A 22,800-nucleotide genomic window follows, 5' to 3' on the forward strand; every position below is an offset into this window, starting at 1 on the left:
ACATATTTGATTTTAAACTCCTTACTGTCACATTAACAAAACAAAGTCACGAGTGTTAAGACCTGGTAGTTTCTCTGGTAGTTTCTCCTACCAGAGAAAAGGGCAGGACAGAAAGTAGAATTGGAAGAAAGACTTTGGGAAAAAATAATAATTTTTCATGCACTCACATCATATTTTAAGGAAATGGACTTTCTAGATTCTGAGCTATACCCTGAAAGAGATCAAACCACTGGCTTTGGTTTCCAACAAAAGCGAAGTGCAAGACACAGATACTCTCAAAAACACAGGTAGTGAGCAGACTGGATGAGCCAAGTAAATTTCTCACTCTACTTTACTTGTAGCATCTCAGTTCTCTCCTCATGAGGCTAATAAGTTTTCTGTTCTCAGTCTCTCTCTTCAAAGGTCTCAGCTTTGCACAGGTAACTTACTAAAGCACAAGGCAGTAAGGGAGTAGAGTGACATTCCAGGCCAGTCATCCAGGCAGGAACCTGGGATGTGTTACAGCTGTCCTCGCTCCTCTGCACAGTACATGTGGATCAGCAGCATCAGAAACTATCAACAGAACCCCAGCAAAAATCCAAGTCTTAAGATGTGCTGAAGAGAAGAAGGAATCTGAATTTTTGATTCTGTGCATTATCCATCAAACAGCCACAAGACCAGCTGTGAAAACCTCCCCACAACCCAGTTTTGGAAATATACCTTCTCCAGCAAGTTTTTTTCCATAAAATTTCTGGAAGAATTTTTCCAGAAATTCTTTAGTAATTTTAAGATGACCACAACTGCAATTCTAGCAAATAAACTGTTCACATGGAAGTCCCTACACAGTTTTTCAGGCAAGTAGAAGTACTTAGCACTTAGTGACATATCTGACACACATATCTCCCTAATAACCCACTCTCTCCACAGATTATTTTGCACACATGAACACAATTCCTTGCATTTGACCACCAATTTTGTTGGGTAATTACTGTTACTATCGGGTTATTAGGTATTGCATTTTGGAGGAATAAAAAACCTTATTCTTTCAGTGTGTATTTTTTTTTCAGATATTAAACACAGAATCTAATTTCAGGGTATACATTCTTTCAGAAGTGACAGCCAATGACAAAAGCATGCAGAATTTTACCTTTTCACTATTCTTGTATTTTTCCCAGCTTTTCAGCATCTTAAGCCATTTTGTAGTTCTTTCAATTTCAAGGTGCTTTTGCTGAAAAGGAATTAGAAATGTTTAATATTTCCTAAAGGAATAAATTTTAAATTATTTACATTTTCTAAAAATAATGAAAGTTTAACAAAGCATTATGAACTTTTTATTCAGTCATCTGAGAACAGTACAGAGTAACATCAGTTCATTTAAAACACACAAAAACCAAGCCAAACAAAATCCAAGCAGAAACCACTGTCTTCAACACTATGAAAGAAGTGTATTTTGTACAAGGAGATTAACACCTAAGATTTCTAGGTGTTTCTTCTCTATGTATTTGGTGAGTAAAAAAAAACAATTTCATTTTTTTTATACTCTCTGATTATACTACAAAGTTAGTCAGTGTTTTTCCATTTTTTAGTGACACTATTTCACCTCCTTCATGGTGCTTTGAAGCAGAGTATCCAGACTGGAAAGGTTAAAGCAGAAAAATGTATGTGTGTGGCCACTGCTTTCTCTTCAGAATTAAATACAAAAAAGTATTTCGTTTTATTGTAAAGGACAGCCCCTCTACCTCCAACTTCAAATCCAGGATTAATAAGGACAGGAAGCATATTCATATGGTTAGTGATTCAATTTGGTAACAATGTAGAAATTTTAAAGCTCTGCAAGATACTGAAAAGTTGTTAACACTTGCATTTAGTATTTATAAAGTCAAATTGCATCAAAAATGTTTTGGGGGGAAATAGAAAAAAGAATTATTACTTATTGTCCCAACAGAATCCTAGTTTTACTTCTAGCTTTTACCCATCAGAATTTGTGTGTTCTTTCTTGGCTATCAGTGCAACAAAACAGGCTTCTTCACCTTCCTGAACGTCTTTAATCCAAGAGCTCAAAGCCTTGCATTGGCAGAAGTACAACTTGATCATGTTTAGGTGCACCCCAACTATGATTCAATCCACAAAATGTCCTGGAAATAAGCTGGTTTCAGTTTTTAAGTTATTTTTGTTTGAATTCAAATGATAAAAGCCTGGCACAAGTACAAAAAAGTTATGGGGAAAAGAAGTGCCTCTACTATTTCAACCTTATCTAACTACTCGTGTTGCAATCAACTGCCCACATTCCTGCTCAGGTCCTGACTGTATTGGGCAATATTGCAAATACTTGTCTTTTAAAAATACTTTTAAAAGGCATTTCTTAAGACTTATGTTACAAGGGAAGGGTAGAAAAAACTATTGCTTCCCAGATTTCACAACACTGAGTCTCCTTCACACTTGCAACCCCTTTAAGGAATCAGCATTTTCAACATCTCTTAAAGCAGCTGCTCTCTGGGCATAGTTTAGACTGCAGGAATAACAGGAAGTCAGGAAAGGTCTCTGCCCTCAGTAGGTTGTTCGGATAATTGTTAAGAAAAATAGAATTCTATCTGCTTCCACAGTCTTTTTATTTGTATGTTTGATCTGCTTTCAAGATTTTTGGTCCTTTGAGCCAGAAGCTCACTTCAATTGTATGTTTGTTCAAGCTTTTATGTCTTTGTGTCAATTTATCCCCATTCTCAAGTGATGCTACTGTAGTCAAAATAGCAATTATTGCTGTGTTCAGTTGTTGAAAACTTCTAGCTATTTCTTTCCCTGTCTACATTATGTTCACTTTCATGTCTAACAGGTACAACACTGAAAACACAGACAGATCTGAGGCAGCTCATTGCAGAGCAGAGGGACATTGCTGCTGCTCTTTCAGGCAAGTTTCATGTAGTTGTCACCAAAAAAAAGAAAAAAAAGGAATCCATTTATGTGTCTTCTGAGTACATTTTACACTTTGAAGCATTTTTGCCACTGGGAGTAACAGAATCCCTAATTGACACAGAGCTGGTTTCCCACTCTCATGTCAGTAAACAATGCACTAGTGAAAGCAAAAAAAGCATGAAGCTGGCAAGCATCCCTCGTGTGCAGCACTCCACCTTCCCAGAGAGCACGTGTGACAGGGCTGAGGCTTAAAGCAATGCTTCAGCAGAAGCCTCAACAAAACCAGAACTTGCTGAACTGTTCCCCAGAGAATTTATAACCAAGTAAACCAATGACAAAACCTAACAAACTGAAAATGACTTACAAAACACTTCACTGAACTTCAAAACCAGAGCCAGACACAGACTCTAGATTTCCTGAGGTCAGTTCTCTGGCTCCTTCTCTCCTCCTGAAAATCTTTCCTAGTTTTATCTGAGATGTGCTGGATTATTAATCTCAAGGTTAAACCGTTCATAACAAAGGACAATGATTCATTGCATTTAAACCATCAAATGTGCAGCAAAGTAATGAAGCACTGAAATTACCAATTATTGCTTTGAATGCAGAGTAAAGATATTATGAGCAAAAATACACACACACAAGTACACACACAGGAATCCCAGCCTAAGGTTTTTTTGGATATGGAGAACAGATTCCGAATTCACAAGGACATCAACCCTTTACATAAGTTGCAAATGAAATGAAAACTTGAGTTACGAATATTTTATAAAATTCATAAATAAGGCAAAAGGAGAACATAAATGGTTCTCCAGAGTAAGTGACTTCAAAACACATTCTACAGAAAGCTTTTAATCTTAGCCCACATTAACATAACACAGTAATCCTTATGAATGGTATCTTGGCAACTGCAAAGATTCAAACCCTGCTGACAAGAGCCAGATAAAGCTCAGACCAGCAGAGGTCAGGATACCATCAGGAGTGTAACCAGGAGTCTAATGCAGGAGCATCACTGGATGATTATAAAAACACACTAGACTTGCAATTTAACATTGACTCCATAAATACAATTTCTATGCTGACACTTTGTCTGAGACAGCATGAATACAATTTTGGACAGAGAACTGAGACACTATTTTCCCCCCAATAATTTAAGGCTAACTACAAAGCCACACTGAATCAGAGCTTCAAAACTCATCCACCACAGTAACTGCAAGCTGCCTAATATTTCTGCTCAGAGATTCACCCCCCTGCTGTGTCCTTCTGATGGAAATGAAATTATACATACACTCACTGTGTTATTAAATGTAATGAAACATGGCAGGAAAACACAGCTATTTCAGGCTGTGTATGCAAAACCACACATGAACCAAGGCAAAACAAAAGGGACTCACAAGTTCCATTCTTTTACAGTAAGCATCTCTTACTAGCCTCAATATATAATTGAAGCTCAAAGTAATTAATTTTCAGAAGCACTGCTGCTCTTAACACTCAGGGAGTTGAGCTGCCTTGGAGTAAGTTGTTCCATCCTTTTTCCATTTATTCTACTGATTTGTGCAGCCAAAAGGGCTAATTTAAACTTAGAGCTTTAAAAATATTTTATCTTGAGTTTACTGATCTGATTTGGTCTTGGAGATACCAACAGACCCGACTGACCAAGGGGAAATACTAATAGTAATTAGGCCCAAACAAGTAGGAATTCTGTTCCCTGTTATTTTTATTGCTTTCCACATTCCCAACATATCAGCTGTCAAACTACTTCTCCAGTACCCTCCAGCAGCAGAAGGATTTTTGGACCAGACCTGCATCAGCTAGTCAGCTCAGTAACTCAGCATTACAGGGGAGGTCACCACACTGTAGTGGCAGCAGGATGTTTGTCACCATTTCCCAAAACAGCAAAGCTCCCACACTGCTCAGGATGGGAGTGCACATCTCGCACCCCTCGGTGTCAGTGCCACCAGCTCACTCCCACAATCATCCCCCCAGTACAGGATGGTGACAGCTCCTGGCACAGGGACAACAGCTCTCACTCTTTCAGGGCAGAGCTGAGTGTGAGCTCTTAAATAGCTCCATTTCCTTCACTACAGCACATAAAGGGCGAGGAAAATTCATATCTCATCGACAGGAGTGAATGTAAGAACCAGTGAGCCCAAAGGGATCTGAGGGAGAGTTAATGTGGCCTCAAGGACAACAGTTCTTAGGGGACTTAGAATGGACTTCTTTGGAGATACAAACCACTAAAACACTTCATTAACTCATTTCACAATTATTTATACTTTTAAAATCTGTAAATTTGTAAATGTTTACTTCCTGGTAAAAAAACCTGGAGGACAGCAGACTTACCTTTTCTATGACTGCATCATGGACAGGAAGCTCCTCTGGACTGAAAAAAAAAAAGTTTATATTAGTCAGTTAATCTTGGCACAAAATTTCTGCATAGGTTCTTACAAGTCATCATTTATAGCAGCAATTTGTCATAACAAGTGAAGAAGAATTTTGAACTGTAAAGAAGAACTAATATTTTAAGTACAGAACTAGCATTTTAAATCAAAATAGTTTCATAACTTAAGAAAAACGTTGCATAGCTTAAGTCAGTAACTTATTTTTTCTTCTGTAAAAGCACTCTGTGCTGTACTACTGAACTGAAACCCAAATGATTTTTGTTTCATTTAACCATACTATTGCTAACTGATTTACCAATTTAAAAAAAAAAAAAAGGAGTTCCTCCTTTACTACTGTGCTCAAGGAAAGGCACTGAGACTTTGCGTGACTCAGGAGAGTTAACTCACATTTTCTCAAAACAACAAAACTCACTCTAAGTAACAAGGAGGAAGCAGCAGAAAAAAAATCAGTTTTGTTACTAGGTACCTAATTAATACTACAAATTGAAGTCTTTTCACTTCTTACCCTAAGCCTAAAAAGGCAGTGTAGGAATTGAAAGCTTGAAAAGCAACCTTTGACCAGATACACCTTCAAACTTTCCATTACTTTCATTTCATTCTGAGGACTCTAACTTCTGTTTTTCTTATCAAAGAAATTTGTGTTTTTCATCCCAAAATTAACTGGACCACTTTGATGCCAAGTGAGCCTGCCTTCCCCTGCAGCTTCTGAAAACACAGCAGCTCATCTGTAAGAAGCAACTCCCTTGTGCTCTAGAGGTCAGATAAATAACACACCCAACAAAACCATGTTTAAAAGGCACTAAAACACAGGAAACATGGGAAATACTTTTAAAAATTCCTACTGAGTCTTGGTATTATGAAAAAACCCCTTATACCCACACCATTATAGCTTTCTACAGTGAGGCCATTAAACCCCAGTATTTTAGACCTGTATCCACTCTGTGCAAGGGTGACCTTGGGGAAGGCTACAGAAGTTAATGCTGCAGTCAAGGTAAGAACACTGATGCAAAATGCTTGAATTGTATTCAATCTCATTTCATTTATAAGATGCTGTTTCAGATTAAGAAGTTCTATTTGAATAAAGAAACACATTTGAACCACTACACCTAATGGAAAAACTTGCTCCCATCAACACTTTCACAGAGACCACACACACACATGTCAAAGTTTCCAGCCCACAGCCCAGAAACTAATTTTAAAACCAAAAGACTGTTCTTTTCGAGCAGTATTGCAAAAAGCATAAATCGCTCACTTAGAAGCACTAAACAAATATCTGAAAGTTTTCTTGGTGAACAACATCAAAACCAACGAAATCGTGATTGTGATCAACATCTAACACACTAGAGACAACCTACAGTCAGTGTTATTTGAGGCTGTAAATGTTAACAAAATTGTAGTGTTGTGCACGCTCTCATATAACTAAACCTACTGAAAGCAGGACCTTTGCATGCCAAATATCACCTAGAAATTGTTATTTTAAATGGGAGAAAAAGCAAAGGGGATGAAAAATACCAATTTCATGCAATCTGCTGGGGGTGGTTGTTGTTTGGTTTGATATACAAGGAATGCTACGCCTTCTCACACCACTTAAAATTTCCAATTCTTCAGTGACAGTTGCAGGCACTGCCTTCACTCCATAAGCCTCCCACAGCAGCCTCATTCTTCACAGCCCTGAGAGGTCACACCAGCAGCTGGCTGTGCACACAACAAACTCTTTTTCCTCCAGTGCTGCCTGCAGTGTGCAAGACAAGGATCTGACAGCTCTGCATCCCCACGGACTCACACCAGCCTCAGCAGCTCCTCTGCTGAACTGGTACCACTTGACAGCTTATCTTCACACTGGCATGGAAGCTGAGCACATGGACGACTAATCAAATCTTACTTTTCACAAAGGGAGAATGAATTGCAGTGATTTATTAAGAACTGCTCACAGCTAACTTTGCAAGTTACCATTAATGTACAAAGAAAAGGCATGGCTGAACCTCCCGAGCAGGAAAAGAAGCAGGAGCCCTCATGTCCTGGAAAGCTGACACTAAATTAACCCAACATCAAATTTATGCTCATGCTGCTCATTATTTTTTAGCTCTGCACTAACACCATAGAGCTACACTAAAATTCCACAGCAGCACATTATGGCAGCCCCATGTTTTTATTCCCCAAGATGCTGCTGAGCACCAGGCAAACAGCACAGAAGCCAAATTAATCGCCCCAGGCTGCTCAGTAACTCTCTGGACATGCAGGAATTCCTGGAGATCTTCCTCTCCACTAATGAGATGGCACCAACTATGCCCATATACTCGTGTGTAAACCTCCAAATCTATCCTGCAGGGATTGAAGGAAAGGCAGAGTGGGCACACAAACTCTCCCAAGCCCCTAAAGGTATTTTAAATAAATACATATCCATTTAGTGTATGTGCTTTCTATGCAAAAGAGCCTTAGAGACTTTTCTTTTTATTAGGCAGGATCAGACACAAAATAAATTAATGTCTATGAATCTGTTAATTTATAATACCTTCTATTTTTTCTTTATAATGATTCACCATCCCCTTCCTTCCCCAGCCCAGCCAATCTAATATTGTTACACCTTAATTACTTCCTTAAAAACAAATCTCCTCCAACCATTCCCAGTCTATTTAAACTTGTATTTCTCCACGGTTTTAATCTGCATATTTCACCAAATAATAATGGAAAGTAGTAAACAATATTAACACAATATAGCTATATCCTAAGATGCCTGTTTTCCTTTAATAACTCAAGTAATATTCATTTAGGGGATACAGAAAGAACAGAATTAACTAACATAATTAGCTGGGAACCATAAAATCCTGGACATCCAAAAGAGGATGCTTTTAACTGAAGTAATGAAAATAAGGTCTCACTTGTCAGAAATGAGATCTTAACACTCTGCTGTCCATACTAAAGTAAAATCTGAAGTAGGTAAAGTCAGCTGTTGAATGAGCCAGAATCAAGAGTCACTCCACCTGGTCTGTGCCTTGCCATGAAGACAAGAGCTCCCAGCTGCAGCAGCTCAGGGCTCTGCCTGTCACTGCCAAGCAGCTCTGGGGTTACAGAACCAAGAGAAAGGGCTGCAGATATTGTCTCCAGGTTTGGGAGCTGCAAAACACTGCAAGATCAAATCCCAACTACAGTAAAGGGCCTGATGGTCATCCAACCAGGAGGTTCCTTGAAGGCCTCTCACTGGAAGAAAGCAAATATTGGATTCAAAGGTGTGACTGGAACTTGGCTTTGTGCTGGTGCTGCAGAAACTATCTGCCCATCTTTCAGTCTGGACTACTTCCACCTTCTGGTGAGAAGGTCTCTAAGTTCAAAGACACAAGATTTCATTTACTGGCCTTGATTGAAAGTGCCTTTTTTTATTACATTCTTACAGATCTTACATCTTAAAGATCTTACATCTTTAAATCCATCACGATGGCTAACACAAGTTTTCATGAATGTTTCAAGAAAACTTTAAAAAATAACTATGTCAAATGCATAAGTATCTGTCCCGTCAGAACATTAAATATGCAGATCTATGGTTTTGACCATTACAGCATGCATTATAATTAGCCTCAAGTAACACTGGTAGCTGAAATAAATTGAAAATTCTAAGACTTAACAAGCCTACAGTCCCTTACCCACTGCTGCTGCTTAAATCAGTCATCCTTAAACAGCACTTTGATGTATTTGTTCAATACAAACACAAGGAAAAGACTTTCTCACATTAGACAGTCAATAGATTTATTCTTTTCCTACATTTGAATTTAAATCCCAAGTATGTTCCCTGCTGACTCAAATCACAGCATTTTCCTGCTTCTAGTTTGGCTAAGGTTTAAGAAATGTAAAGCTTCCTCTGTCCTTTGCAGCTTCAGTTGAGGGTGGAAGATATTTAGTGCAATCATTGGAAACCTTGGTACACCGATCACCCCAGAACTCTGAATTCCAGAGGATCAATTCATTTCTTCACAGTTACAAGTTGGACAAGGCCTGACAATGAAATTCTCATTGCAGGGGGGAAAAAGTGGCAAAAATTGACCACAATAAGGCAAAAAATACTACAAATGCCTGAAGAATTGTAATGTTCAAAATCTTTTGGTAAGTTGTATTTTTATTTCTCATAACTTCTACTTCAGAACACAATACTTGCTTAAAAACTCTCTCAACTTGCTCTAGTCTGTCTTACCCAGACAGAACTGGCCAGGGCACTGTGAAGAACTTTGGAGCTCATTATCATTAAATATTTGTGAGAATAACTGTGATACATGCAAGTTATCTAATTAAAAAGTCAATTACATTCAATATTCCTGTATTACTGAACTCAGTGTAACACAACCATTAAAAAACTTCAATCCTCAAAAAACCTGCAAAGCAGTGCCTATGCAAAAAGTTTTCTCAAACTATTCCTCAATTATTTTCTCATGCTCCCCTCAAACTACTCTAAGTGCAATAACATCACCTTGTATCACTGCACAGTTTCATTTTAAATGAAAAGTATTTTGAAATCATATCTGGTGTCAAATTTTAAATATAACATGGGATAATTTTCTTGCAGAACATTATCTTCATGATCTCATTGAGTTAATGATGAAGAAACAAATGCTGTGCATTCAGCTTGTCATTTTTGATGCACTGTTAAATGTTTAAATCCATGAGGAAAACATACTTGCTACTATCCGGAGACTTATTTTGAAGGAAATACAAAAAAAATTTAAATAATTTGTATAATTCTGAAACCTTCATGTTCATGAAATTTGTGAGTGAAACATCCACAAAAACATTAATAAGGTATAAAACTCAAATCCAAAAGTGACATGAAATAAATTCATGAGTGATCATGCACAGGTAAGGTATGAGAAGGGAAGAATTCACTTGACAGGTGTCTGAGCACAAAGAGCTTTGGTACAAATGGAGTTGTTTTGCTATACAATATGAAACTCAGATTACTGACTAACAAATTGCACCATTACACTCTCCAGATGTATTAGGAAAAAGTAAATCTTCCCAAATAGGTGCAGTTTTTAAGCTGTGTGATTTGTCAGAACTGAGTTGAAGGAGTCTATGGCTTTACTAGAAACAAAAAAAGGAGTATATTTACACTGGGAAACCAATTCCACAGTGATAAACACACTAAGGAGGTGTTCTGTTAGATCTGCCTCCCCCTCAATGTCTGATGCATGGCACATAAAGCTGTCAGGGCAATACATGGTACTATGGATATCTGCAGCAGTGCTTTGCAACACAATCACACCTTCAAGGTAATTTTCAGAGGAATCCTGACTATGAAAATTGCTTTACTCTTCTGGCTTTTGAAAGGAAATTAAAGCAAAAGTGTTATTTTCAAAACCAATAATATATGAAAAATATTTCTGAAAATATTAAGGAAAAGGTTAAGAAAGCTGTTTTTTCACAGATAAAATTCTGTGGCTCACCTCCTTCCTTGTATTTCACAATTTACTTACAAACTCCTAATTTTGATTTGAGTCTGTCCCTCAAAATAATTGGAGCCCTGGTACTGTAATCATCCACTTTGAATTTTCACTCAACAACCTCTGCACAGTATGGGGGTAGTGACTACAGCAGATTAAAAAACAGCTTTCAGAAGTTTTGTTAAAATTCATAAGCAAGCCAAAGCAATTAATTAACATATGGGATAAGCCAATGTGACATTCCACAATATAATTATCAGGAAACATGCTGCAAGAAAGAATTTAATGCTGGCAAAAGATTGGACCACATGTGATTTTGTGACTAGGTTTTATTTGCAATTATTATTTGTGGATTCTGTGGATGTTGCAGCCAACTTGCACAGCACAGTGCCATAAATACGTAGGTCCTGTCCAGAAAGTCTCAAGCAATGCACACTGCGACAGATGAGATAAAATAAAATCAAAATTTTTATCAAATTCAATTAAATCTCAAAATGGTGACTTTTTAGTAAAGCACTTTGCTGCCTGGGAGAAGATGACTTTGCTGTGAAGTTTTTATTGCCAACATAAAAAATTAACAAGAAATTCCTAGCAAAAAACCACTGAACTGTGTTTTCACTGCCAAATGCTAAAAATACGTGCTTTCCTGTGTTTTTAGGAAAAATGTCTCTAGAAAGGCATGTTCTATATGCTAACTTTCAAGTTTTCCCAGCTTGGAACCAGAAAACCTTTGAGACAATTTATAATCTGCTTAATTGAGCACATCAGCTTTTCTAGTGATTTTTTATGTCACTTTAATTGTATATAAATGAACACTAAGGTTAAAAATGTCTTCTCAGAACCACATTTTTATAAAAAGAAAAATTAGTCTAAGCTACCTTAAAATTCTCGAGAGTAAAAAAGGTAAATGAAAGAAAATGCCTTGCTTCTAATTTACATTTGAGAAATGTCTAAAACACCTAGGATTTTTCCTTAAACACACATCTCCTGCTTTGAAGTACTGCTCAAAGGTTAGTTCCTGGGCAGATCACTCACACCATAAATTATTAGTGATCCATGGTTTGCATGTTGGCAGCTTCTTCTGCATCAAAATTCATGTGCTATGAAAAGTGTATTTCAACATAAATTAACTAAGATGGCATTGTTCCAGCAATATATACTTGTTCACTGCTGAAGCTCAAAGAATCATGTACCTACATTTGCTTCTTTGATGAAATAAACTTCAGTGGTCTCAAATCCCTTTTTGGTGGTTCTTCATTGGGTCAAGAGTAACAGCAGCTCTGCACTACTAAAAACTGTTCCCTCCTTTAGCCTTCTTAACAATCTGTGCCAGTGAAACACACTCTGGCCATTCCCTATATTCTACTACTTTAATCCTCTATAAATGCTAAATTTAGTAGAAAATATATGAGGTAATAATGATTATGCTAAATACTTATGTTTTAGAGCTTAAGCAGTGACTCAAAACTATTGCATATCGCTTTATGAATGTTGTATAAATTAAACCATATTAACATACTCAATCATTTTTTCAGTTCTCCTACCTAATAGCTCTTTTCATACAAGGAAGTACTTTTTGAATTCCTACTACACAGCGGGTGTAGTAGGAATCTCATCTTTTACTCAAATCAAGCAGCAGCAGCAGCTGTTAAAAAAAAACACATTAAAAAAACACATGTCCTTAGCTGGCAGAATTATCTAGTAGCTTATTTTTGTGTTTGCCATCAAATCTGCAGGATTGCATTCACCTCATTTCCTTCTGTATCCACAGAGAATTGTTGATGTGACAGCCTGGACTAACTCAGCTGAAAGAATGGATTTAAAATTCAAATTTAAACTCTAGTCCTACGAATAAGCTTAGAATAAAGCTAAGCCAAAGAAATGGGTAACACTGTGACACAGTTTTAGAAAGAAAAAAAAAGACCATACCATTCTGAATTATAGCAAATACCAACAGAACATTTCTTCCTTCCACAGGAAGAACCTGCATGAAAGGAGAGTAGTAGAACCACACACTAGATCACCATGACAACACAAGGGGGAAGGGAAGACAACCAAAACATTAAAGACAAGAACATTTTAAATACTTCCGCAAAAGAAATTAAATTCAATGTCCAAGTCACAGAAAAAATCATTGTTAACTTTTAGACACGTAATTTCTAGGCACTTCCTCCTTCTCCTGGTGAAGTCCCACAAATCCACAAGTGATAAAGACAAGTATATACAAATTGTAAAGCTCACAGGTGACCATCTGACAGAGAAGGTCTGGTTCCTCTTCCCTTGCTAGGTCTGGTTTAGGCAATTTTCATGGAACAGCTTTGAATAAACAACCACTTTTGACCATCAGGCTGACAAAGAGTACTTTTTAAAGTACCAAGTGTGAGAAAAAGTGAACAACAACAACAACTGAAGAGTTCCTTGTAATAAACCAAAATACCTTCTAAAGCAACACTTCTGACCACATGCTGTTGCAAAACAAGACTTCGCTTTAAGGAAGCAAATACTGCAAATTGCCATGGACAGCTCATGCTTTTGCACACAAATTCAAACGCATGAATGCAAAGAGAAGACTCACAACACAATCACCACCACAAGTGCAGATAAATTCATAAAACAATGTTCATTGTCTGTCATGGAAGCAAAGCTCTAAACTCTGATAGAATGGACAGGACTAAGCAAATTTTACAGCAGGTCCAACGTACTCTTCCACTGTCAGGGACATTTAAATAAAATTAGCTATTTACCCTGGTCTCTGAAACAATCTCACCACTTCACAACTGCACAATAAGCAGGGATTCATTTCAACTTATCATGAATTCCATAACTGATAAACAGTGGGTTTGCTGTGTTTTCAAAACAGGTTTTGTCATATGGAAATGCAATTAATATATTATTTTAAAAGTAATCCCCCATGGAAGCACAGAAAAGAAAAAAAAAAAAAAAAAAAGGATTTGTCCAATGCTAGGAAGATGGGTGCAAAAAAAAGCATTTTGAATATCAATTACTAACCCAAGAAAACTACCACTTTTCTCCTTAAATAAAGATAATATCCTCAGGGTATATTAGGGCAAAAGGAAAGATTGTTCAGCTCTGTTTAGAGCTGAAATTCGTGGGTTGTTTGTTTTTCTTTAACAGCAATTCCTCAAATATGATGATTAGCAATGACTATTTTGGAGCAAAATCAGTCAAAGCAAGTGTATCACATATTAGAAGGCAGAATCCACAGCACATAATACAAGACTCCAGTGGAGAGAACAGAGTTCAGTGGAGCCCTCATGGCAAATCTTTATAATGCCACATGAAAAATTCTAGACAGTCAAAATGAGGCATATTTGTGTATTTAGGAGAAAGAGATGAGAAATGCACAATTTTTCTCTAACAAGAGAGATCTGAACTTTCTTTTAAATGAGTATTTGACTTTGGCAGCAGTAAGAGGCTGAACTTGCCACACTTCTTCCCAAGGGAGGGAGCAGTTTAGCCACTCTCCCAACAAGAGGGTCTGACCCTGTCTCACAAAAGCTGAGAAGAGGAAAATGACAGAAACTCCCTGTTGAATGACCAGGATAAATCTAATACAGTAAGAATCACATTTATGATTGAGTCGCTAAGAATAATAATTTCATTGCTCTTTTAGTACATCACCATGTCACTTAACCTGTTTGGTAATATTTGCTGTACCTAGAAAACTCAGGATGGTGGCTGCATGTCACTGTGAACAGGAACTTTGCAGCTGTCCTAGTAACCTTGGAGCTCTTTCCTTAAGCTTTGATGTGCAGACTTAATGACCTTAAACAGAAGTAACCTTAAGCTGAGACAGGGGAGATTCAGATTAGATTTAAGAAAAAAAATTTTTGCTGGTAGGGTGGTCAGGCATTGGAACAGGCTGCCCAGGCAGGTGGTGGAGTCACCATCCCTGGAGGTGTTTAAGAGGCATCCTGATCTGGCAGTGGTGATGTGGTTTAGTGGTTAATGTGATGGTGCTGGGTTTACAGCTGGACTTGAAGATCTTAAGTCTCTTCCAACCCTGATGATTCTATGACTCTCCTACTAAAAATGTGAAATTAAAGTTATATCAAATCCCTATTTTTTTAATGCTTCTTTGATTAATACCAAGTTACATCAACCATGCTTCTTTCTTTAACTGCTATTACCCAAAACCTCAGCATAATTTCTTTTGCTGCCAAGAACCCTCAGAGAGCTGTCCTTACAGCTCTTATCTGGAGAGAACTCACTTGTGTGCCCATCCAAATCAGCACAGAGTGCTGTGCAAGAGATACTGCTCTTGGACACATGGTTCAACAGGCATATTGGGAGAAAACATTAAGGAATGCACACAGAATACTTCAGAAACAAGAACTATTTTCCAGTAAGGCTACACAAAAATTGCCAAGAAATGGAATCCAAGAGGGGATAACTGGTTGCTCATCATATTGCTCCCTATCAAAAAGTTCAGGGTAAAATAGTAATACTGGAGGGGGAAAAAAAAAAAAAATCAGTAGTTTCATTTGGAGACATTTAATGGAGTACCTCAATCCTTGACTGAGCTCTCCATTTCTTTGCTCCCCTAACTCATTTTTGGAACAAGCTGTAGAAATGCATTAGAGCTAATAAAAATGCAGTACATTTTTTTTTAAAGAATGAAGTTTGATGGAGAAGAGCAGGTAGGTCTATCTCAGCAAAAGGAAGAATGAATTCTGCTATTTGAAAAGCGCCTCTGGCAATGTGCTAATCTCCATCATTAGCAAACTATTCTCAAAGCATGCTCACTGCTTTAACAGGCTCATGGGATAAAGACTGAGGCTATGAGTCACATTCTCAGCTGCTGTGAATTGGTACAATTCCATCAGAATCAGCACAGAGCTACTGTAAGAGCAGCACAAGAATCTAACCCAAATTTTGGAGAGAGCCTCATGAATAGGATGGAGAGGCAGACCACATCAGTACTTTCTACCACTATTGTACCATTTTTTATTCTCTAGGGGATAAAAACCCACATGAACAGCCTTGCAAAATTAACCTCCAATCTGCCCAATCTCACTATGCTGATCCTGGAATATTTATTACCATAAGAGCATCTGCCACAGTAAACATACATCCCCAGTTTCCATTTACTGAGCAGATAGTAAAAGGAAAAGCATGTTTAAACTGAATCAGCCAAGTCAGAGCACAAAATCTGACAATGTTGGTTATTGCTATAAGATAACAATTATTAATGTAAGTTCACACAAAGCTTGATAATAACAAGGTCTGAAAAGAACTCATATGGTGCAGGCTGAAGAAATGAAAGTTCTTTCTAATTTTTTGAATGATGTCATGGCTGCCATGATTTTCACAGCTCGTCATCTAAAGTTACCAGAACAATTCTGTTATTGGCATTCATCAATGAACAATGGAAAGAAAAAAATTCTTGAAAGTAGCAGTAAATAAATTGCAGTTTCCTGAACATTTAGAATGCTTTCCACAATATATTAGTCAGAATCTGTATTTTCCAATGAGCAATATTTGGACTTGAGATGTACCTGCCCCAAATTCCAAAAACCAATGTTATTCTTATTTTACTTAGAAAAGCACAACTGTGGTCTTGAACAGTTTTCTTATGAAAGAAAACTGAACACCTCCCTCACAGCCAGGTGAAGTACAGAGAGAGTAATATTAAAGAATCATCAAGAATATACACACAAGGATGCTTGTAAGAGACCAGATAATACAAATCCTTATTGCCAGCTAAAAATGAAAAGTGTGGGACATTTTATCCTTTTTAAATACTTTTGCTTGGTCAGCATCTGATTGAAAGACCGGAATCAGCAGTTTCAACAGTTACCAAACCAATGAACCTTGCTGATGCTTCATCCTCAGGGGGATGCTGTTAGGTGCTTTACAGATTTCAGTACAAAGCCCCTCAGGACCTGCAGTACCCTGACCAGGAGTATATTGGTGTGGTGACCTAAGTGCAGGAAGATGCTTTTCAGATAAGCTCAAATTATAGCTTTCTGTGCCATCCTAGGAAGACACAGAGGCCATTTAGCTTATCCTGCTCTGACTTTTGGCCTGGTGTTGAAAGGCCCCAAAGAGGATCAGCTCTTTAAACTGGTGTTGACCTTTTACAGTTGCAAAATGCTGTTCTCAGCTTCTACCCTACTTTGGGATCACGTACAAAGTTTGGGCTGTTTTGCAAACTTCAATCAGCCAATGCTCTTGTGACCATTCAACCTTAACATTATGTGGGGCAGGGAGGAAGGGAAAGGAATAAAGTTATTCTGCCATCATAGCTAACTGAAGAGTTTCACAAAAAATAAATACAAGTATATGTATTAATGAAAAATAAATCCTTAAGTATGTGCTTCAACGACCATCAGTTAAAGCTTAAATTTTTATTTATTTTCAAAAATATTGACAGTCATTTGAATTTCTCACTTTCTTTTGCTGCCTTAAGACCTTTAATAATTTTTAGCTATAAAAATAATTCATATAATTGTCACATCTAAATAGACAAACCAATACAGATATTACATAAACTGTCAGTTTAAGTAAAATGCCTTTAAAAACATTTCTAGTCGTAGTGGGGAACTCGCCACCACCTAAGGAATAAGGTATTTACTTTGGTAGCTTTTTTAACGATTCCAAAGCAGCACCAAATCAACTAAAGAATTCAAGGAGGGGGTGGGGGAAATGCCAGATCCCAAAGCATTAGTGGAATGTCTGCTATGAGGTTCAAGACACTCAGAAATTCCTTTAGTTTTTTTTCCCCTGAAGTTATTCCCTTATCAATGACCGCTGTTAGAAAAAATGCAAACAGAAGTATCTACAAGGTAAAGAAAAGGGCTGACGAAAGAACAGTTCCCAGCGAAAATACTGAGGACATTTACTTTAAAATTTAGCCAGGTTCCAAGACAGGACAGAGAGGAACTGGTTTTTTGTGGGGTGCAGGGTCAACATTCACACAATGTTGGCCAAAAGATGAAACATATCCAAGAAGAGGAGGGAACAAAAAAAAACAAAAGGAAAATCTAACTAAACAAACCCCTTATTTTTTATGAATACCAAACACATTCTGTCTTTTTCATTTCCAAAAACAGCTAAAACAGTTTTTGTTATGACTATCAGTGTAGAGATCTTAGGCATTTCTCCCATTCCTAAAATACTTGATCACAAAAATCATCTATTACAGGCTAGGGCTTATCTGAGCCCTATGGGAGTCTCCCAAGATGGGCTGCTGGACTCCCATCAGCTACAGGCACAGCACGAAGCATCCATCTCCTGCACTTCCTAGAGAAGAATATCCAATCTTATCAAAACACTGGCAGATTGTATATATAGACACGGGTGCTAGACTTCAGAGGAAAAAATGTTCCCTCTAAGATTGAATGGCACTTTTCACATCAGCCTGACTGCTCAGCATTCCTGCACTATCATGTGAAATCAGCAGCCCAGCAGGATTTTTACTGGAAAACAAATTTGCACTGAATAAGGACCATGCCTGAGTTTTTTTTTGGGGAAAGGATATTGCTGCCTATTTTTTTTCCTGTAAATATTTTTAGGTTTATTGGTAACCACAGTGCACTTGAATAAAATATACTGGTCTGCTCTCTCAATATTTGTGGTCACGAGTAAGACAAGCTCCCTGACATGGGATTCTCTGAAAGAAACACTATGAAAGTGAAGAGTGATGTTTTAATAGGGCATTCCATGTAATAGGAATATTTACTGAATTCACGTATGAATTTAATGTACTATTCCATGTATAACAGGTGACACTGACGAAGACCAGCAGCACCTGATAGAAACAGGTCTGTCTTAATTAAAAGGAACAATACTAATTGGAGAGACAGAAGAGACACGTGGAAGGGGATACTGGGAACATGGCTGGAGATGTACTCCCAGTGGGAGGCACACCATGCCCAGGTGGAGGAAGACATGTAAAACACAAAGGAGCAGAAGGTGAAAACAAGTAAGAAACCAGGAGCAGCATAAAGAAGTCATTATATGCAGAGCCTCCTGCACTGTCACCTCACCAAAGGAACTGGGGTGATCCAAGGATAACCCGTGACAAAAAGCAAGGGAAGTTTATCCTGGAGGCAGAGGGGAGACAGGTGTTTCCTCGAGGTGCCTGTTGAAGTTTTATGTTTTGGAGTGTTCCTACCCAGCATCCAAATCAGCAGTCAGAATGTCGTGTTATTTGGCACTAAGTTATGGAAAAAGTTCCCCAAGTTGAGACTGGTTTGCCTGCAACACCACATGGCTTAAATAAACCACAACCCACCACTTCCTTACAACCTTACAACAACAGTAGTTGGTAATGGCCAAATTTTCTATACTTGAGCCAATAATGAGATTTTCACTCCTGTTCCTGGCATGACTCTCATGTACAATTGATGTTTCCAGCAGAGTAGCTCATACCTCCTGCAATTTAGTTAGTGCCACTGAATAAACTCCTCATAGCTGCATTCTGTTTTCTACAATCTGGTCTTAAACTGTCTCAAGAGACAATCCCCTTGGGCTCCCTGCAGGTTATTTCACAGCTTAGCTTTGCTGGAAACCTTCTTCCCACATCCAACTTCCCTCCAGAACTTCCCTTTATTCATTTCAAATAAGTCTCGTTATTATAATGCTCTGGTACTTCTCACTGAACATGCTTTCTTGTTCCCTAAATTCATTAGGTATTAACTCAGCATTTTTTTTTGTTTCTTTGTTTTAAATAGCTATCTTAATAACCTGTCCACACCAATTTCCTTTTAATATCCAAAGTTAACTAGAACATTCACATTCATTTGCAGAACTGCTACATAAAGTACTGCAGCAAAGAAATTGTGTTCTGAAGGCAGCAGCTAATAAATATTTAAGACAGTATTGGGTAAAGATGGTCCTAACTAGTATAAACAAGAAATACTACAATACTTAGAATTGTCAGAGACGCCAGATATATCAACTGAGGTTCTTATAAGAAGGTTAAAGTGACAAATTTCACCTGAAGGGAGATGTTGTATCTGTTCCCAACCACAATCCAATTTCTCCACTGTTAAATAAAAACGCACCTTCCCCTTACCTCTCCTTCTGTTCTCTGAAGAAAACCTGAAAAACTTCTACTGGTATAGCAGGACGACAGTCAAAAGTGTTACATCTTTAGGTTCCACAAGTTTACAAATTCCCAGTTTAACACACAAATAAGGACACTGGGACACCAGAAGAACTGTAGATCTAGACCAAAACTACTCTTTAAATGTCTGTAGTCTTTACATTCTCCCATGTTCTACCCAGTGGCAAAGTTACACAGGCAGCCTGAGTGCTTCATTCCCTCAAAATTATCTTTTCTGCTGTATCAGCGATCAACTGAACTTTGAATGCCCCTTCACAGAGCCAAGGAAATCTGCAAACAAGACACAGACAAGGAAAAAGAGAAAACTACTGATAGTAATCAAAGCCTACTGTACTTGAGAAAACAAGCCCCAATCTTGTATCAGGTTCCTCACACCAAGCACCCTCCTGATACAACAGACATTGCTCTTAGTATTTTAAGATGTCACTGTAAACAAGATTACAAATCACTGTACACCTTAACTAGGGCACTGTAAGTTTGGTAATGCCCCCAGATTCAATGTGCATCAGCCTGTTTGCTAATTTATACTGTAAACACCTGATAGGTCACAGGGAATTATGGCTCTCAAGGATGATAACCATTTGAGGCTTTTGGTACATCCTGCTTCATTTCAAACTCTCACAGAACAGGAGTTTCTGTCAGACACAGCAGGCCCAGTATGACAGCACACATGAACACAGGCCATAGTTAAAATGTATAGTGCAATATAAATTGTCTTTTCAGGGCAAGACAGTTGGTATGTTTATCCTAATTATATTTCTTCTATTAGGAGATATTTTGCTTCTCAATAAAACCATCATTTGCAATCAATTTGTCTTAAACAATCATAAAGCAGTATCGAGAACATTCCCAGGTGAAATCTGCCCTGTAACAAGACATGGATAAGCTAAAAAATAGGCACAATTAGTGAAGAGATTACCTGCATACACTGTTAACCTGTGCAGTCTTAATGTAATTTAAACCTTTCATCTTTCATCCCTTGAAGCTGACTATATAGAGAATTAATTCTGTGTTGGTGAGCTTCTGGGGAAGAGGTCTGGGGTAATGAGTGACAGCAGCAGCAACTGGAGAGGACTTGAGTAACAATCTTCATACTCAACACATAAAAATAAAAGTATCACAATACAAGTAACAAGAAAAGTTCAGGAGTTCACAAGGATACTGAAGTCAGAGGTGAACCCTACAGTGGTTTCCATTACTCCTGCCCAAGAAATAAAATAACTCTGACATTTATTCTCCATTAGGAATGCTACAACTGCAGCTACACCACCAGGCACGTGGTGCTGCAGCTGTGGTTTACCCACACAAGGACCTCTTTGTGTAGAACAAATCTGTTTGAATGTCATACATCAAATTAATTCACCCCAATGAAGCACAAGCAGTCTGCAGGTAAAGATGACTTTTTAACTGACAGCTTACAAAAACAATGACATTAGAAAAGGGAAGGAAGGGGTGGAAAAGTCCCCTGAAAAACAAAACATACACACCCCCATTCCCCTTCCCAATACTATAATTTACATAGGTATTATTAAGGTTTTCTATTATCACTGACTTTTTTTAACTGCATTTCATGTATTCAAACATAATGCCTAACAGCAAGAACACCAGAGAGTCCTAATACTATCAAAAGTAGCAAGTCAGCTTGTGCCCAGTTTCTGCAAGCTGGATATTTACATCTGCCAACCACAAAAACACTACTACAGTTTAAGACTCTAATCCCCTGTTTGCCAAAAAGTCAGAGATTACACTACAATCGAGGCACCTACAGGGGAACTGCATCTGGATTCTGGCATCTTCTGACTTAAAGATTCAACATTAGGTCCCAAATCAGGAGAGATTTCAGTAAGGTTAAAAAATGTATTAAATCAAAAGATATTAGTCTTTGAAGGACTGACATTCACAGTTGTTCATACACAACGATTGAGTAACCTCAATGTGTTGGGGTCTTTTTAAATATAAAGATTTTAGCAAAATTTTTATAAACCTTTCCAAGAATTTCAGGTTTGTTTACATCCAACTAAGTTATTCACAACCAAAATTTATCTGCAATTCAGCTTGAAATATCTTTTCTGTAGACTATCAATTTTCATTCCCAAATAAAGTACTTGAAAACATTTCACTCCCTATGCAGGATCAAGTTACAGAAATAAAAAAACAGATAGAAACTGAATTGAAAAGCACAGTGAAAGATTAGCCAGTAGTAGCACTTACACAGCAGTTTCCAAAATATCTATTAAGAAGGCATAAAAATACTTTCACCAAATAGGTAATACAATAAAGAGCCTGACTATTAATAGTAGCAATTTATCTTATTGCTATTATTGCAATTTTGATCTTATTTTCTTTATAAGCTTGTTACTTACTGTAGAAACCCAAATCTATCTGTGACTTTGTAAAGACGGTAGTCAGCATCTTCCCACGGCTCAATCTGAGCACCCTCACGTCCCTAAAGGGAAAGGAAAAAATAAAAAGCCAAATTATGTTTTATGACACAATAAATTAAGACATGTAAGACAGCATTCAACCATTTAAAGCATTAAACCATTCGTTTCATGTCCAAAGTCCATCTTTCATGAACAATCATCTGCAAGAGCATATCCCACACAGTCCTGAATTAATGTCCATGCTGACTTACAGCTGTTGTCAAATAATGCAGCACTGAGTTTTCCCTCAATTATGTGTTCATTCATGCCCCACTCTTCCATTCCAATTGCCAGCCTTGCAGAAGGCTTGCAGAAGTTTAACTGCATTTCAGCTCTGTCTGCTTCTGGTCTGGGCTCTGCACAGGTCACTGGGTATGAAGAGAGACCACCACTCAGAACATGAAGTGTATTGGGTTTGTGTGGCCTGGTTTTAGTAGCAGGAGGCTCTACAAGTGGTGTTTCTGAGAAGCTGCTGAAAGCCTCCCCTATATCCAAAGTCAGCCAGCTCCAATATGGACCTGCCACTGGCCAAGGCCCAGCCCATCACCGGAGCAGGTTTGGTGGCAGGA

General features: G+C 37.8%; 1 protein-coding gene across 4 annotated transcripts in view; it reads right to left on the reverse strand.

Annotated features, from left to right (window-relative positions):
* Positions 1-22,800, reverse strand: part of USP6NL (USP6 N-terminal like) — a 111,543-nt gene that overhangs the window by 35,595 nt on the left and 53,148 nt on the right. For all 4 annotated transcript variants that reach the window (XM_085082669.1, XM_085082677.1, XM_085082654.1 and 1 more), the window contains 3 exons: positions 22,172-22,254; positions 5,230-5,269; positions 1,127-1,207 (listed from right to left, as the gene is read on the reverse strand). In XM_085082669.1, the coding sequence (XP_084938795.1) occupies positions 1,127-1,207; positions 5,230-5,269; positions 22,172-22,254 (204 nt within the window). The remainder of the gene's footprint in view (positions 1-1,126; positions 1,208-5,229; positions 5,270-22,171; positions 22,255-22,800) is intronic.

This window comes from Lichenostomus cassidix, chromosome 1Aa (genome assembly GCF_008360975.1).
Source record: "Lichenostomus cassidix isolate B80296 chromosome 1Aa, HeHo_3.0, whole genome shotgun sequence".
Lineage (NCBI taxonomy): Eukaryota > Metazoa > Chordata > Aves > Passeriformes > Meliphagidae > Lichenostomus > Lichenostomus cassidix.